This window comes from Pygocentrus nattereri, chromosome 1 (assembly GCF_015220715.1).
Source record: "Pygocentrus nattereri isolate fPygNat1 chromosome 1, fPygNat1.pri, whole genome shotgun sequence".
NCBI classification, from domain to species: domain Eukaryota; kingdom Metazoa; phylum Chordata; class Actinopteri; order Characiformes; family Serrasalmidae; genus Pygocentrus; species Pygocentrus nattereri.
In genome coordinates this window covers 38,973,376-38,991,254 of record NC_051211.1, presented here as the reverse complement: position 1 = coordinate 38,991,254, position 17,879 = coordinate 38,973,376, and the positions used below count along the sequence as shown (strand labels likewise).

General features: G+C 40.6%; 2 protein-coding genes across 5 annotated transcripts in view; one reads left to right on the top strand and one right to left on the bottom strand.

The window, feature by feature from the left end:
* LOC108425354 (stimulated by retinoic acid gene 8 protein homolog) overlaps nucleotides 1–1,503 on the bottom strand; it is a 69,251-nt gene extending 67,748 nt beyond the window's left edge. For 2 of the 4 annotated variants that reach the window (XR_005130464.1, XM_017693945.2), the window contains exon 1: nucleotides 135–432. Coding sequence is in view for 1 of the 4 variants with exons in the window: in XM_017693945.2 (XP_017549434.1) it covers nucleotides 135–150 (16 nt within the window). In the remaining 3 variants the exon portion in view is untranslated. Of the gene's footprint in view, nucleotides 1–71; nucleotides 433–1,143 lie in introns of those variants that run through there. The other 2 variants (XM_037539926.1, XM_037539923.1) reach the window with 2 other exon arrangements.
* The window catches only part of kiaa0930 (KIAA0930 ortholog), a 45,267-nt gene continuing 27,839 nt past the window's right edge, over nucleotides 452–17,879 (top strand). The window contains exon 1 of the mRNA XM_017693944.2: nucleotides 452–832. Coding sequence (XP_017549433.1) covers nucleotides 688–832 — 145 coding nt within the window. The 5' untranslated portion in view covers nucleotides 452–687. The remainder of the gene's footprint in view (nucleotides 833–17,879) is intronic.

Genomic DNA, 17,879 nt, shown 5'->3' with positions numbered 1-17,879 from the left:
AGAGAGAAGTGCCTAAATATTTTTTCTGAGGGAAAAAACACTGCTAATGTATTTGTTTTAAATAAAATTACATTTTTAATAAGTATTATTACACCGTCCCAGAGAATCTGTAGAGAGGCTCTGTTGGCCCTCACCCGGTGGTCGTGCCATTATGGCGCCCTCTGCTGTTCACACGTTTTCCCGCCACCACATACCGGCAGGACTTCTACCTTTTCAACAGCTAATGGTCCAGCAATGCTCTATTCACCATTCTGACACCATTGCTCCACAGACCAGTAACATGTATCCTCCACTGTTGAAAGAGTAGAAAAACGCCCATCAGTGGTGACCACAGTTGCTCCTGCCCGTCTCTGAGGGGTTCGGTCTGAAGTGAGACTCCTGTGCCTTTAAGCAGCCTGTGTTGTCCTGCGCTGCAGGAAGTGTGAGGGGTGTTCCCGCAGAGCCGAGCTCTTCTCTAAAGCAGACGGAGAGGAACGACCATGTCTCACTCCTCTCCAACTGTCATCCAGTGTCCGTAAAATGACAGCGGGAGTGTGACCCCGCTTCTCTTTCACCCCCCGTTTACTCACTTAGTGAGGACAACTGTGACTTTAAAGCACCTTCAGCCCGCTGTTGCTGTGTCTCCCTCCCGCATCCAGGTCTGTTCTCTCCTCGCCGCTATTAGACTGTCATGAGCTCAGTTTGGGGATGGCGTCCTTTCCAGGTTACGGTAAGACGGCGGTGCCAGCGGAGGAGGAGAACGGCGAGTTGGACCAGTCTCTGCAGCACATGCTAAAGGCCATCGCCGACGAGAGGAGCCGCCTGAACAGCCGGCAAGAGATGAGCGGACTGGGTGAGTCTTCATTCAGCCTCCAGCGCCACTGCCTTCATCGGCTCCTAGTTCAAATTTTCCGTTCCACCTTAAATGGTGCGACAGTTGCATTCTGTGCCTCTGGGGCAGAACGGAGCTGCCGGACCGTTTAAGGTGGAACGGAAAATTCGAACAAGAATTCAACTTCAGTTTCGTTCAGGCTAGCTGCGCTAACACCACTAAGGACAGCCTTGCCACAGAAATAAAGCTCGCTGTGGTCTCCACCGAGGACGCGTTCTGTTATAAAACCAACCCAAGTCCTACAAAAACACCTGTCGTGTGTCAAAACAAACCTGAAAACACGCAAGACTGTCTGGCAGTAGGACGAGTTTAGCTAAGCTAAGCAGCGCTGATGTTGTTGTTGGACGGTAATGACGTCATGCCGTTGAGCTCCACTGTGCTGGTCGTGAGGTGAAAGACAACACTGCCTATTTCTCTCCAGATGGACTGAATAAATTGTAAGCCTCAATAACGGAGCAACATGTTGAGTGCAATAAATGCAACATTTCTGATGCCTTGGTAGTAAAAAGTAAAAGAAAGCCCCTGAGGTAACGTCAGAAGTGGCCTGCCTAAGACAAAGCAGGCTGTGCTACACCACAAAGCACTTTTAGCCAGATAAACAAGGTCATGGTTAGCATACAATAATGCTCTGTGGCAGTACAGCAGTATATCAGAGGGGCATTTGGGCCTAAAACTAACGTAATCTGTTTTGAAGTGTTTTTTACAGTGTTGCATCCCTTTGCTTTTTGTCCATGATCAATATTCTCTCACTACAGTATTTGGCATGCTAGCCTCATAACAGTAATGTTAGTTGTGTGGCTTTCTTCTGCATTCAACAGCTAGTGGGGGGGGGGGTGGTGGTTCAAAGTTCCTCATTATCAGAATATATCATAAGAGGATGGGTTCCTTAGCCTTTAAAACAGGAAAAGCTCTCTCTGAAGACTAAGCAGCACAGATGAGAGAGGCGAGCAGACATGTTTACAACAGATGTAGCACTGATTACATTGTTCATTTTGGCCAGAGTGCCCCTTTGTTATATTTAAGCAGGCGTACCGTGCCAGTGTAGTCTTTCAGTACTCATAAAGGCAAGCACTATGAAAGGATTCCTTATTAGACTTAAAGTGTGGGGTTTTGAAATCATAACATTGGATAAGGGCATTATGAATGCAACAAAGAAGATGACTGTATTTCCAGCCTGGGTCTAAAATCCTCTGAAATGACAAGGGCTGGCACCTGGCCTGCGATCCGGCTTTCATTCAGTTTGCATCCTGCTTTGCTGACCAGGTGTGCATAATTACATTAAAAGGTAAATTATCATATGAAGGGGACGGTTTTTAAATGAAGCCCTCTTCAGTGTTCTGAGGCGCAGGGCTCATAAATAAAACCGCATTCAAAAATAAAAAAACGCAACGCTCCCAGCCTGTTCCCGGCGGAGCAGTGCCTGTTCGCAAACTTCCCGTTTGTAGGCCAAGCAGTGTGCCTCTTCTTTTAGCCGAGGTACTGGCGCTTCTTCATGTCGTAGGCTATAATATCAAGGGAATGTTATACAGATTATACATAGTCTGAGGCTCAGCCCAGGCATTTTCTGAGGGAACTGAAGTCGCTGTTCCATTCCATAGGAGCAGAATTGCTTATGAGAGCACTTTTGTGCCTTATAGTAATGTTTAACCAGCATTCCTCTGCTTATAGGGCTGCTGTTCAGCTGATTCTTCTTCAGGTCACAAGGCTGGTTATGCTGGAGGCTTCTCTACCACTGTAGGAAGCACTGCAGTCTCTTCACAAGGCTGCACTAACTCAGTGGCCCTGTCTGTGCATATCAATTACCCAGTCCAGTGACTCAGGCATTGGCTTACTCAGGAACTACAGTGTGTGTGGGCCCTAGTGAAGAGTGCTTACTAATGCTAACGTAGTACAGCAGTGCTTTCTTTTTCCCTTCAAAAACTATGTTGGTATTCACTTCAAGTATAAACGCACTGCGCTATGCAGAAAACGAATGCAGTTAGGTATGCACGTCTGTAAAGTAGTTGTTCTATATAGCTTCACTTAGATCTAACATCCCTGTTCAGTGCTACCATCAATGAGCCATATAAAATACTGGCAGCGACTGGGTTTGGTAGAACATATGGGTTTGGGGTACCATTGCCTTCTGTCCCACTGAGAAGTCCTTCTGGCTTTGGAGATGGGGAGTCATTCACCAGCCAGGGTGTGCTTTATCCTGCAGAAGAACGGAAATGAATCATAGAATAAGCTCAGCCCCGAAAAAGGTCAATAAAAATACTGTACTAATACTGTAACTGAATGAAGTCTCGTTTCGTTTGTTTTACTGCAGTTTTGTAGTCTTTTTGTTTGGGCCACTTCATTTGCTCTTTCATTTTGTCCTTTTCACCACTTTCTGGCAGTGCTTGTTACAGATTGACCTGCTGGCCAGTTGGACCTGCCCTTCCCTCATTTAGTTCACCCTCTCTGAATGACCATACCTGCTGTGTGACCCTTCAGGGTCAAACTTGTTTTGAACAATACATAAAATAATAGTCCGAAATAGTCTGCGGTTAGAAGTAGAAGTGGCAAGGCATAATGGGACCTTGAGTGGCTGGATTTCAAAACATAGTGCGATACGCTGTAAAACCTGTAGATAAGAACATAGAAACAGTGAGAAATGCATTGGGTGATCAGCTAAAAACTGAACAGTAGAGTTTAAAAGGCCAGGTTCTGGCAGAATAGCAGAGGTCAACCCGGGACCCTGGCCAGGTTTTTCTGCAGTGTGATTGCTGGAAAAATAATCGGTTTACATCCTTTGCATAGATGAGAGTTAAAGTGAGGACTCCAAAAGATGCTTATGTAACCACTTTGTGTTCAGTACACATGGGTATCAAGCTTGGACGATAATGTAGATTTAGGTGAAAGATTATAATCTGAGGAATTATGTGTCACCGTTTACAAGTCCTGAAGTACCACATGTGAGGGTCTTGCTTTATATACTTTAGCGTACATTTCCTCTGTATATAACTGCTGCATAATTACCATGTTGTTATTGTCTGGATTATCATCAGATATTAGCTAGTATTGTATAATAACCATATCGCTGCTGTCAGAACAAAACCTTGTATCTCCATTTTTGTCATTTTCCAGTGTTTGACAATAATAATGATACATAATGATGCAAGGTTTTGTTCCGAAAGCAGCCAAATGGATTAGCGTTAAATATTGCTACACTATTAATATGCGGTGGTTCACCACAATAGTTTGGTTTAAAATGAAAATCTTGTCAAACGGGCATGTTGACACTCTTTGGAGAGCAGATCTTGGTTTGTTTCATTTGCATATACCCCAGCATTATTTGCCAGACTGAAACTTTAGGTTGTAAACTTTCTAAGTAGCATTTAAAGTAGATTTATGTGCAGTTACTAATGTTCTGCTTGTATATCCTGTACTTAAATGCAACCTTTTCTATTGTGTACGTTTTAGATCAGAATGATTGCACAAAGGTAATAATTCAATTCAGAAAATAAAATAACTAATTTGCATAATGTTGGCATATATGTTTTCGATTTTTTAGAATGTACGTTTTTAGATACGCACTGACATTTTGGCTGAAAATGGTGAAAAATGGCACTTTAAGTGTTCCTCCGAAGGAGAAAACGTGCCGAATATTTTGGTCCAAACGTAGATTAAATAGGAATACAACAAAACGTCATATCACTTATGATGGGAATAATAACATAAACAAGAAGCAGTTTTTTCGCTCTACTGCATCGGTCAGCGCAGACGCGTTAAAGCAGTTTTAGTGCAACTATGTGTATGGATTCTACAAGAGACATTAGACATTAGATGTCTAGTATCAAGAGGAGGTACAATGCTTAAAAACCCTGAAAAGAACCAGAATCAGACTCTGAGATTTACTTGAAGTTTACTTTCATGGTAAAACCAACTACATCATCAGCTCAATGTCAGATAGGTGGTAAAATGATGCTGTGCATCGTTGCAGCATACAGGAAAGAGCTTGAAGATGATTTGGCTTCTGACTCTGAAAGGTTTAAAATAGAATAGTGATTTGGGCTCTCAGTTGTCAAATGAGGTTTAAGGCTCTCAGAAGCCCAGGACCAGGACATGAGTGTATTTAAATGAGCCTCTGAGCTATTATTAGACTGGCGCTTCTATCAGTGTGTCTGGTCGGTGCACTACATCATCAGTCGGTGTGTTATGGCTCCTCTAGTCCTTTGGCTCTGGTTATTGGTGCTATATTTGCTATATGAACCTGAGGCAGATTCTCAAAAGATTCTGCTATTTATACACTGTTTCAATCAGAGTTAGTTGATTTTGCACTTCTGCTTCTCCTGTCACGAGTTCAGTGGTGTCACTTCGTCATGTTGTTTAGCCCTCATGATCTTGTTAACTGCCTTTTCACATGTTTACTCTTCAGGCTGGTATCAGTGTTTTGTGGTAATACGTGTCGTGAACTTAGACTTCTTTTCTTTATCTGTTTTGTTGTCAGTAGTAACTTAAGCCCAATGATTTTAAACATCTTTGGATCAATGTAATTGAATGTGGTCCTACAAAAATCAATTACAGATGCTTGGCAAGTAAAAAAAACAACTTAAAACATATCTGGCTGATTTTAATAAGACATTTTGTCCTGTTGTCCTTGAGGTTTTTGCCTTCATTTAACGTTTTAATGCTGATGCAAAATAAGCACCATTTCGGCCTACATTTCTCCTTTAATAACATTAATTGTCAATGTTGTTGCATTTATTTTATGTAAAGCGAAGATTTCCAAACTTTTTAATGACAGTATGTAGAAGTAGTGTTTATCTCATTGTCCACCTGATCTTTTGTGAAAGACATTTTCAGCCCACTTTTATCAGTGTCTATAATTTTTTCCATCCAAAAATGCAATACCAGACCATGATCAAAGAAGGCAAATACCTAGGCCTGCATTGTTACATATCATTACCTACTGAAGTGAAAATTCTTGGCCAAAACAAAAAAAAAAAAAACGAAGTTCAGGACACACTAAGCTGAAAACCAGAAAAGTCTGGCGATAAATTGGAAATCTGATAAACTTAAATAGAATGAATTTAAAATGATTACAGTATGTAGTTTCTAAACCCATGTCAACAGATGGTGTCAGTTTGCTAGCAGGGACCTTCCTTTCCACTTCTGTTGTTTTGTTATATTCTGCAGGATGCTTCAAGTGAATTTTCAGTGTCAGCTTTAAGCTTGTAGTGGAGAAGTTCTTGAATTATATTCAGCATGAACTACTGATGATGATGATTATTATTATTATTATTATTACAAATCACTTATTTAATGTCCCTCATAAAACTGAGAAATAGTGCCACATCCCTAACATTTTCACTGTTGATCTGCTGCTTTTTTGAACATAACGATTTTTTTGTTTTTGTTTTTTTTTTCATTCTTTTTTCCTGTTTTGGCTTAAAACCGAAAGTGTAGCTTATGTAGTTATTGTTTAAAATAATGAACGATGTCCTTCAGTAAAGTGTTACTGCTTCTTTTTCATAGTAACATAAAACACAGTAGCACAAAGAAAGCTACAATTCCACGTGCTGATCCATTGTACTGTTGCCTCTTTGGAGTCCTGTATTTACAAGCAAAGTGATGTGTAATGCATTGTTTATCCTTCCTCAGAAAGCAGTGTGTGCAGTGGTCATTGGCTGGAGTGTCTTGTAAGATGGCCTTTGTACTTCACACACTCACTCTTTGTTATCCCATTGCCCCAGTCATCTCTCACTGACGTATGACCCTGCTTAAATATTTCATTTTCAGAGCTGCAGGCTTCCAAAGGCTCCTCTTAATGTGCTGTTTAATTCATTGCCCTGCTAACATTAATCCCGTCACAGGAAAGGCCTACTTGCTCTGACATTTGTGCTGCTCACAGTCCTAAAAATTGTGCTTGTTAAGTGTAGTTTTTATCATGGTAGCGCAGTAGTCTTTTTTATTTGATCTAAGGTGTCTAAAATGTCTGAGCATCTTTAATCTGCAGTTCATTCCTGCTTAGTATGTACTACATACAGACTAGATAAAAATGAAAGCCTTTGAAAAGTTTCAAAATTCAATATATAATATACCCTTTCAGACAGCTGGATTTAGCACTATGGACTGTAGCAGTACGTCCTATTTTTAACGGGTTTGTTAAAAATTAGCCTGTTCTCCAAACACATTCAGCCTCGTCTTATATTTATATAATATATAAATATATTAGCTTATATTTAACATGTGTTCTGAAAACCACTTAAATATGACAGCGGGTTGCCAGAGGAAGTGAAAAGGTTTGGCGAAAGCTCACTGCCCTTTTTACTACTCTCATAAACACAGCTTGCTGAGCAGAGCTTTCTGGCCATAGCTCTTCAACCCTGCTCACTGTCCAGGAATCACACCTTGAGGGGAAATTGATGAAGAGTAATGTTTTTAAAGACTGGCACGTCAAGTCGGCCTCACACAGTCCTCACTGCCTGACTCTCAGCAGCACTAATGTTAAACATATTGATCAGAAGCCAGTCAGAAATAACATGCAGCCTTTTGAGCTCTGTCAAGAGGAAAGAGGTATGTGTGGGCGCACATGTTGATACACGCACTGACTGGCCATTTAATTAAGTACACTTCCTCATTTCTATACCTTTGGCCAATTTTATCAGATCCGTTTACTGTGCAGACGCACTTTGTAGCTCTGTAGTTACAGACTGTTGTCCATCTGTTTCTCGTCATACTTTGTTACCCTCCTTTCACCCTGTTCTTCAATGGTCTAGACCCCAACAAGACCACCACAGAGTTGGTATCATTAGGTTGGTGGATCATTCTATAGTGTGTGTTGTGGTGGTAAGAGTGGATCAGACACAGCAGTGCTGCTGGAGTTTTTAAACACTGTGTCCACTCACTGTCCATTCTGTTAGACACACCTACCTTGTTGGTCCACCTTGTAGATATAAAGTCAGAGACAGCAGTTCATCTTTGCTGCACAGTTTGTGTTGGTCATCGTCTAGTTTTTCATCAGTGGTCTCAGGACGTTGCCCACAGGATGCTGTTGGCTGGATATTTTTGGTTGGTGGACTATTCTCAGTCCAGCAGTGACACTGAGGTGTCTAAAAGCTCCACCAGTACTGCTGTGCCTGATCGACTCAGACCAACACAAACCATGCTATCTACATACATCAGCAGAGATATTTTTCCACACCTCCAAAGCTCAGTCTTAAAATTTGGTTACATTTTCTGCTTCAATCCCAAACTCATTCAGTGATGTTGAGGTCTGGACTCTGGGCTACACATCCTTTCAGACATGACGTTGAGGTGACGGATGGACAGAAACACCTGTGGATTTTTCCCAGATCTGAAGCAAGTGTGGAGCTTGATTTTCTCCTCCCTCTCAAAGAGGAACGCTTTTAGTAATAAAAATGTTTTAAATGGTTTCAGTGAATCATCAGTTGGTTGGCTTGATGATGTTCTTGCGTTATACTTCTTGCAATTGCAAGAGGGAAGTACAGATGCAACTGCAATACAGCATCAACTGATGACCCAAAAAATTAACTGTAAAAACACTTCATGTTAACATCATCTAAAAGGACTAAGACTTTCCAATGTGATTTTATAAAACTGAGCTCAGTGGGCAACACGACCGTCAGACGTTAGCATGAATACTAACATCTTATTAAAACTACAATCAAAAGTAAAACACTTCCACATCACGGTCAACTTTACAGCTAATTCTGTTTTAGTTTAGCTGAACGATATGGTTTTTGTTTCTCAACTAATCGACTAATCGGAGTTCTGATAGACCAGCTAATCGATAATGATGATTGTAATTAGTTGCAGGCCTAGTATTTTTAAAATAATAATTCACTATAATATGATGATCTTGCTGATGAAGAAGTTGCAGAGCAGCTCCTGCGCTGTACTAACCATGTAATTTCCAAGATTTACACAGTATCTTCAAATTGTTCAGACCAGTTCTAGGAACTACGATAAACAACTTTGAAGTTACTGTGTAAGTTTTGGGGTTTAAGGGGTTAAATGTTGAAAAGATTCAGGAAAAGTCACCTACCAACATCTACTGTAACCAAAGCACCAAACAAGTTTGTTTTCACCGGGTGCTACATGGCCACTTGTTTGTGTCAGTAAAGTTGTGGTGGGGTCAAATAGTTGGAAATTAAAAGTTTAGTTTGTACTGTCAAAAGCAGTGGCTTTGAACATAAAGATTACATAAAGTTGTGTCACAGTTATAAAATAAATTTTCACTGTAACTTGTTTCACATGTTCATATTTATTAGTCAGTCACACAGTGACAGAAGCCCATCAAGCTATTTGACTGTTTGCAAAGTCCCACTTTCCTTAGTTACGGTTTCTACATCCATCAAACTTCTCTCTCTTTCTCTCTCTGTCCACCCCCCCTTTTGTCTCTTTATGTGAGACTGAAGTGTAGACCATTATCTAATTACGGTGAGAGTCAGTCTGGGCTGCAGTGGTGCCCTCTTTGTCCTCCCCGCATGCTCTCCGAGTCCAGTCTTAAATTGTATCGGCCTCTCCGTGTCCCAGCGGCCCCTCTCTTTCTTTCCAGTTTAGGACTTTGCATAATTGATGGCTGGTAATTACCACAGTTCAATATTGTGTGTGTCTGGGAATGAAAAGAGGTGTGTGAGCTTAGTTATGGCGATGTGCTCAGTCACCGTGGATTAAGTTGGTTGCTTGTGAGCCAATTTGCTGCCCAAAGCGTGGCGGGCTTGTGTGGTGGTCGCACTCGCTCTCTGAAGGAATAGCAGAGGTTTCAGTGTGCAGTACAAAGCCAATCACAGAGCCAATCACAATCACTGGCAGTTGAATATCATGTTAGAGCTTCACAGTGTGCCGTTTGTCAATCATGTAGTAGTAGCATCTTACAGTTATAGCTGATAACACAGAATGCAGTTTTTGAAGCCACAGGCATATAGGATTTTATTCATGTTTAAATGCAAATTTTTGCATGTCCAATTTAAAGGTGTGATGAAAGGGGCAGATTGTTGAATAAGATCAGAAACATTTTCATACATCCTTGTATGCTCGCTTGAGGTGAATAAGCACTTCTGTTAAAAAGACATCACACATATCCATTTTTGCCTGGCTGTTGTTAAAAAAAACATGAGAAAAAGCAGCAGATACCAGTAAATAACTATAACAAATAACTGATGTACGACAGAGATAAGATGCCTGACTCTGATAACTGGTCATTTCCTGAGCCGTTACGTTTGCCGCTGCTTTCTGTTTCCACACTCCTTATGGTGTCAAATTTAAAAGCCATTAAAACAAAAGAAAACAGCAACAAGAGTTGCTCAGTCACAACATTAAAGATTTGTCAGAAGTGTTTGTATGAATATGACAGAGACTTTTATTCTCTTGGAAAGAGCTGATGGAAATGAAGCCTTATTCATATTGACAATTTGGTTCAGATATTGTCTTGAATTTTGTTTGACAGCTGGGAGGAAACCTAAGGAAGCCCATTTGCACCAGGTAGTTTTCTTCTTCACCGTTTCTGGCAGCAGTATGTCAAAATATAGTATTACCTTAGTATCTTGCAATAATGGCTTATTTTCACAAAATACAGACTTCAGTGAATATTGAATTTTAAGCCATTATTTAAAGATGCTAAGTCAATATTTTGACTTATTCCAGCTATAAACAGAAAAGGAGATAGATGGAGACCACTTCGTGATGGGAATAGGTTTCAGTAGAAACCTGAATATTGAATGTTTTGTTGTCTGCTGTGAGCATTCTGACCAATCAAGGATGTTTAGGTGACGATCCAACAAATGCAAGTTATTTTCGAGTAAGTAGTAGGAATGCAACTTAAATAGGAATTCTGGCTGATGCAGATGCTGAAGCCAATATTTTTCTTGTAAATATCTGCCGGTGCCGATGATTGGCAGTTATAAAATTTAGAAATAATGGCTAAAAGTAGCTGAATTAGCTAAAAATATAACATTTATTTCGATAGATGTACAAATGCAGTGAAATTAATAAAATGCAGGTATTTTAGAACAGTAGCCCAGCATTGGTGAAGCATTCTGCCTTCTAACATCTGCCTGATGCCAGTCATTTTTTTAAGCAGTTATCTACCAACACCGATATGGTTGTGATAACATTTTTCATCCTTAGAAAATGATGCAAGCCAGTCTTCAACCATGTCACGTTACTGATTCATCAGTGTGTCTTTAATATATTGCAAGGCATTTGACGATATGTAGCAATACAGTTGCAATACTACCTTCACCATAGTTCATATCGGCAGCCATGATCAGTGAGTGGTTATTATAAAACTTCCACTTTTTCCTCATCCTGTAGTGGAGTCATAGGGTTCGTATGCCAGGCTGCTCTGCTCACGTTTGCCCAAATCAAGGTCACCCCCTCGAGACTCACTGGAATCCGTCCAGAGGTCATCTCTCCTTTCCGTTTCCACACCCCTTGCAACAGAGCCGTCCTGTTAATGAGAAACAGGAAAACATTGATTTTCTGTTCTCTGTTGTACTTCCTGACTGAATACCGAGAGGCATCAGTTCAAAGGCTTTGGTGGACAAGTTTGTCCACATTCTTTGATTTGGTGTGATTATTTTAAAACGTATTGATGCTTTCTGGGGACTGTTTGATCTTTTAGCTTGTCTCATGAACTGTCAGTGTTCCACATACTGACATTTCAGATGAATCACCTTTACGTAATCTTTCGCAGTATGTGAGTTCTGCAGGTGTGTATGTGTGTTTTTATGCTCTTACTGACTCAGAGCTCTTGAGAGCTACTGCTTTGAGGAAGACAGCATTGATTTGTTGACTTTCCACTCAGGGTGTGTGTGTGTGTGTGTGTGTGTGTGTGTGTGTGTGTGTGTGTGTGTGTGTGTGTGTGTGTGTGTGTGTGTGTGTGTGTGTGCGTTTTTTCGTAGAAGAGGCTGTTCAGGCATCCAGAAATAAACACTATGCCCAAAAGTCACTTGATGTTGTGTTGCAGTTCACTGCGAGTGCAAGTTCTTCACATACATCTCACCGTGTGCAGCCCATCCCTGTAACATTTACATTCCTTAAATATGGTCTGAACAGTTGCCAAGAAGCCTTAATCGTTTTGAGACACATTAGGTTGGTCACTGCATCTTTTCAAACTGCTTGTCATGCAACGACAGCAAAGAACATTTTAGAGTAAAGTTCCAACCCTCTGATCTGTGTACACGAACCAGCAGACACACACTGTTGGCTGGCATCGCTATAGACTGACAGCCATCCTTCTCACTCAAAGACAGCAGCTTGGCCAGTTGTGTTCTCCTGGGCCCTTGACCACAGATGGCTGTGGCTTTGTCAGGATTTGATTTCAGGTCTTGGCACTAGGCTGAAACCTTCTTAGCCAGTTGGAGCTCACAGGAACCCATTGTATTCAAGTCTTAGACTGTAGGCCTCACTTGATGACTCTTTTTTTAGGTGCCACTGTGCTCAGTGAGCTCCAGTCTGCTCCACTACATTCTCTGCTGGCTACTGGTGCTGCTTAGAGGTTGGACTGTTCCACGCACTTTCTGATGTTGAGCTGTGGTGTGAAATGCCCCAGTACCCATCAGTGCTGGCTCATCTGTGGCTATTGATCTGAAGCTGCTCCTGCTGCTGCGAAGGAGAGGCTGAAATAAATGTGTGCTAGACTCTGGGCAACAAGCAGGATTGTATGCAGTCTCCAGATTGGTATATTCAATTGAAAATTGATACTATCCGAACAAAGTGTGGCCTGAAGAGATTAGCCCACCAGCTGACCCACAAATGCAAATTGGCTTACAGATGCATTCTCACTGCTTACTGTTGCAAGGTTGGGCCAACTTTAGAGAACATTGGTAAAACTCTATTCAACTTAAAACTTACTGAAGCTCCAAACTTTTTCAAGCCAGGGCTGACATGTACAGGTAGAGCTTTTCCCCAAGACCCAAATTTTTAATGAAGTGAAATATGCAGACTTACCAAGAAAGTCTATAAGTCCTTTAGCTTTCAATTTACTTTTACTGAATATGTTATTTCAATCAACAAGCCCTAAGGCACATTGTTATAAAAGGAAGAAACATGCATAGGCCTGTACTGTTATGTACTTATTAAGATTGTTAAATACAAAACTATCAAATAATGACAATACTTGAATTGTAATCCCTTTAGTTTGACCATAAGTGTGAACACAAAGGTTTCATTAATATTTATTTGGACTATACATGTTTTATTTACACTTCTGATCCATGTTGTTAACTCCATTAGATTACAAACTGACAAACTGGAATGTTGTTCCTAGTTGCATGTATCATGCGGTAAGCAACCACACGCGCCTTCTAGCATAATTTCCAAGTAACAGAAGAAAAAAAAATGCACCATTGCAGCTTCCTCGCAACACACTTGTCCCCATTCTGCAGCCCACCAGAGTCATAACCCACAGCTTGAAAACCACTGTTGTAGGTCACCACTCTGTCTAGAGAAACTTACTGCATCAAAATTCGAAGTGGTGGTGATAGGAAACAGGCATCCAAAGCATTTAATGCTGGGAGATGCAGTCTTATCCACAAAGGTCTGGTGTAACTGCAGTTTCAATCCGACAAAGGAGGAGTGCACCTGACTGTTCGAAGACTGAGACCAGTTGACTAAATAAGTAAAATCTATTCAGCTTCTGCTTGTTTGGAGTGAAAACCTGCAGCCACAACAATCTTTTATGGATAAGACTCGAAACCCCTGGTTTAATGCCTATAAAAGCTACATGCATGCATTACAAGGCAAAATAATCTCCAAAGAGAACGTATATTTTTTCAAATTGAACTTTTTTCCATTATCAACAATATAAAAACATGTGTTGGTTCACTGGTGTTTTTGCTTGAAAATAAAATGTTGCATTAGCATTGTAGACATTTCTCCTCCAGTCACTCTGAATGGGTTTTAGTTTCGTAATCATTAAATTTAGGTGTTTCATTCTTCTCATTGCCAGGGGTGTATAAAATCAAGTACCTAGCCATGCAGTCTTCCACAAATATTTGTGGAAAAAAGAGCTCACTGAATTCAAGCATGATACTGTAATAACTGTAATGGGGTGCCATTGTGGAAAGGCAATTCGTAAAATTCCTTCTTTCCTATATATTCTACAATCAAGTTTGAGTGGTATTATTGTGAAGTGGAAGTGTTTAGGAACCACAGCAACTCAGCCAGGAGGTGACAGATCCTGTGAAGATACAGAGCATAAAAGTCACCAGGGCTCTGCTGTAGAGTTCCAAACCTCCTCTGGCATCAACAACAGCAGAAAAACACTGTACCCACTGTAAAACGATACCGGTTGTTTTTTAGGGGTTAGCCTAGACCCTTTAGTTCCAGTGAAGGGAAATCTTAATGCTTCAGCATGCAATACAGTTTGGACAATTGTTTGCTTCCAACTTTGTGGGAACAGTTTAGGGAAGGAGGACCTTTTCTGTTCCAGTATGACTGTACCCCAGTGCACAAAGCAAGGTCCATAAATGACTGGGTGGGTTTGGTGTGGAAGAACTTGACTGGCCCTCACAGAGCCCTGACCTCAACCCCATCAAACACCCTTGGGTTGAACTAGAATAGAGATAGTGAGCCAGGTCCTCTCACCCAACATCAGTGCCTGACCTCACAAATGATCTTCTGAATAAATGGGTTAAATTTCCCACAGACACACTCCAATATAATGTAGAAAGCTTCCCTGAAGAGTGTAAGCTGTTATAGATGCCAACTCTATATTAATCCCTTTGGATTTGAATGGGATGTCATAAAAGCTCCTTAAAAAGCCCCAATACTTTTGTCCACATGTTGTATTTTTATAGGCAGGCTTGGTGTGTATTCAGGGCAGAATATTGAAGTTGTCTCAAGTGATTGCCTGTTGGCACACTGTCAGTAATCCCAAAGCAGAAAATAAATAGCGCTTCTGTTTTGGGTCAATTCCCATCAAGCAGAATTTCAGTTCCTTACCTAATTTCCTGAAATTGCTTCCTTTTTTTTCTCACCCATGTGACCAGAAGTCTGGGAGGGAGTCATTTTTAACTCCAAACTAGATAAAACACCAAATGAGATAAAGCTGGCCTAGGGCACAAACATCCCTGAGGTGTAAAGCTCTTGATGTGTTTCCTGTTTTTTCTGTTTTTCTCTCTTTAAAGGATGAATTTTGAACTTTTCCTGAGTTCCTCTTGTGAAGAATGGTATAGAAATTCAGTGTTTGCATATGAAGACTCTCTGGATCTCAGTATGCCTCTTATTTAGGTCTGCAGGCTAGAGGTAGCATCGCCAAAAAGCTGTATATGGCCATGTGCCTCAAAACCACAAAGAGTCGTCAACTAGCAGCATCAGCTAGTGAATCATCTTGATGGCGTGTTCATGTTTAAGAAGGGTGTGACTGGGATTATTCAGTTAAGAGTCTATTATCATGTGTTTTTCCTCTACATACATCTGTTGTCAGTCCCATATGATGGCATCCAGGCAGAAGTCTGGGTGCAGAAGTTTTGATAAAGCAGGGTGAGGTCTCACTTCTGCGTCAGTGATGAGGGTCCTCTTACGTAAGTGATCTTTCAATGGAAAGGAGAGAGTTTCACTCAGTGAGGAAGAGGTGGAGTTACTGCTTTGGTTTTCTACCCACAGAAGAAAGTGCTTGTAGAATCTTAATGAAGTAGCATTTAGTCTGTGAAATGATTGACATCAAGAGTTACAGTCATTCACACTATTAAAGGGGAATGCCAAATTCTCAGATTTCTGTAAAATTGAATTTTAATGTAAACAAAGTTATTCAGAGTGGTTTGATGTGAAATTGCTCTACTCTAGAGAAACATACAGGGCCAGAATTGTTCACAGTGGTGTTGTTAGGAACCAGACATCTGAAGTGTTTAAAACTTCTAAAAGCTCCTGCAGAGAAAGCTGTTCCATGGAATAGTTACAAATATGCTGCCTGATACATAAGACATTAAGCTTTTGTTCATTTGAATGTGATGTTTTGGCCTAAAACTTGTATTATTTAAATCTCGTAATGGTGGAGAGGTACATGCAGGTTATTTTTAAGGAAAAATAGTACCCAAAAAGCATTTACTATTTATCAGCATTACGTATAAAAACTCAGAAAGACATGTAATTTCACTCAGTGTATCGGATCGTTAATAAAATGGCTGTATGTGCGTTGTAGACATCACGACCCCAAGTCATTGAGTTTCTGTACAATGCAGTATTACACGTTAAGCCACTCTGAGTTACTGTGTTTACATTTCAGCAATTTATTTATGGAGATCATTTTGAAAAATCAGTATAATTCCTCTTTAAATACAGGTTAGAATTTGCTTCTTGGCTTCAACTTACAGTTCTAGGAAACTCCTTTACATTTTGAAGAGTGGTTCTTTAAAGACCCATCCACTGAAAAGCTCATTAGGGACGCCCACAAGTGGTTCTTCTCTTGAAACATTTTTTGCCACCATTATTTCAGAATTTTTTGTGGGACTGAAAACTGTGCTATGCTAAGAGAGAACTTTACCATGACTGTGATCACCCTGTTAGATTTGGTTGACAATACAATGGTTGTGTGATGTATTTTGCATAATGCATGCTGGGTATTATAGCAAGAGAACATGGAAACAATGAATGAGGCTGAAGGATATAGACCTGCACTGCAGAATACCTCATATCACAATAAACATATTAAACTCTAGTTTTATGCTGGAATGAACCTTCAATTATCACTATATGACAAGGCTGGGAGTTAAATAGATATGTGTCATTTACTGGCCTGATTGTGCAGGTCCCTGACTATAGACGTGGCTGTAGCATGAGGTTCACAGCAGGAGAAGGCAACTGATATATCGTATCTGATTTAAAATTGTAGAGCATGTTACTGAGGAACTAGAATCTTCTCATAAATATTTGCCTTGTAAATGGAAGTAAAACGGCATAATATAAATCTTCTATTGTCCTAAATAATGCAGACATACTGTCTGGCTGCAGTTAATCATTAAGTCCTTCCCCTTTGGGACTTGACCGATCTTGTCATGTAAACATTATCTCGTCAGCATTTCAGATTGAATCAGCCTTTTTCTTGTCTGTCAGTGGAATGTGTAGAGCTGCACAAGGTACTGGTTGTTAATTATTGTGATAATGATTATCTTTGCAGTAATGATACCGTCAAGCCTAGCACTATGTAAAAAGCCTTCACTCAAATCAATGTTTGTTACTGAGTGCTCTAATAACATTTACACAATTTCTGTTTATAAATGAATAAATAGCCAATAGTATGCGACACCCAACACGCCTATATGAGCTTGTTGGACATCTCCAAAAAAGGATTAATGTGAGTGTGTGTGGGTATTTGTGCCTCAAAAGAGCATTTATGAGGTCAGGCTCTGATGTTGGGCGAAAAGGCCTGGTTCATAGTTGATGTTCCACTCCATCTCAAGTGCGTAGAATGGGGTTGAGAGTCCCCACAGTCGAGTGCCACCATGCTTTACACCACACCAGCCAACGCTCGGCATTGCACGTATTGATCTTAGGCTTGTGTGCAGTTACTCAGCCAAGGAAAGCTTCTTCTCACAGTTCTTGTCATGGTGTTGCTTCCAAAGGCAATTTGCAGCTCCTATGGTAAATGATGCTACAGAAAACAAGTGATTTTTACATGCTGTGCACTTCAGCGTTTGTGTCATCTGCCACTTCGTGGCTGAGCCATTGTTGCTTCTAGACAATTCCATTTCACAATAATAGCATTTACAGTTGACAGATGTAGAAATTTCATGAACTGACTTGTGACAAAGTTGCCGTGATATAACAAGGCCACGTTTAAAGTTGCCACATTTTTGAGTTCTTCAGTATGAGCGCCAGTGTTTGTCTATACATATCACATGGCTGTGTATTTATATACACAGCCATTTGGCTGTACATGTGCTAGAACTTCTGAACTCAGTAATTAGGAGTGATGTCCACACACTTTTGGATGTCTCCATATGTTTATTGTGTGTATAGGTGAGATTGCTAGTGAGCCACCCACTTCAGCAGAGAAGAATGCTTAAATAGTGAAATC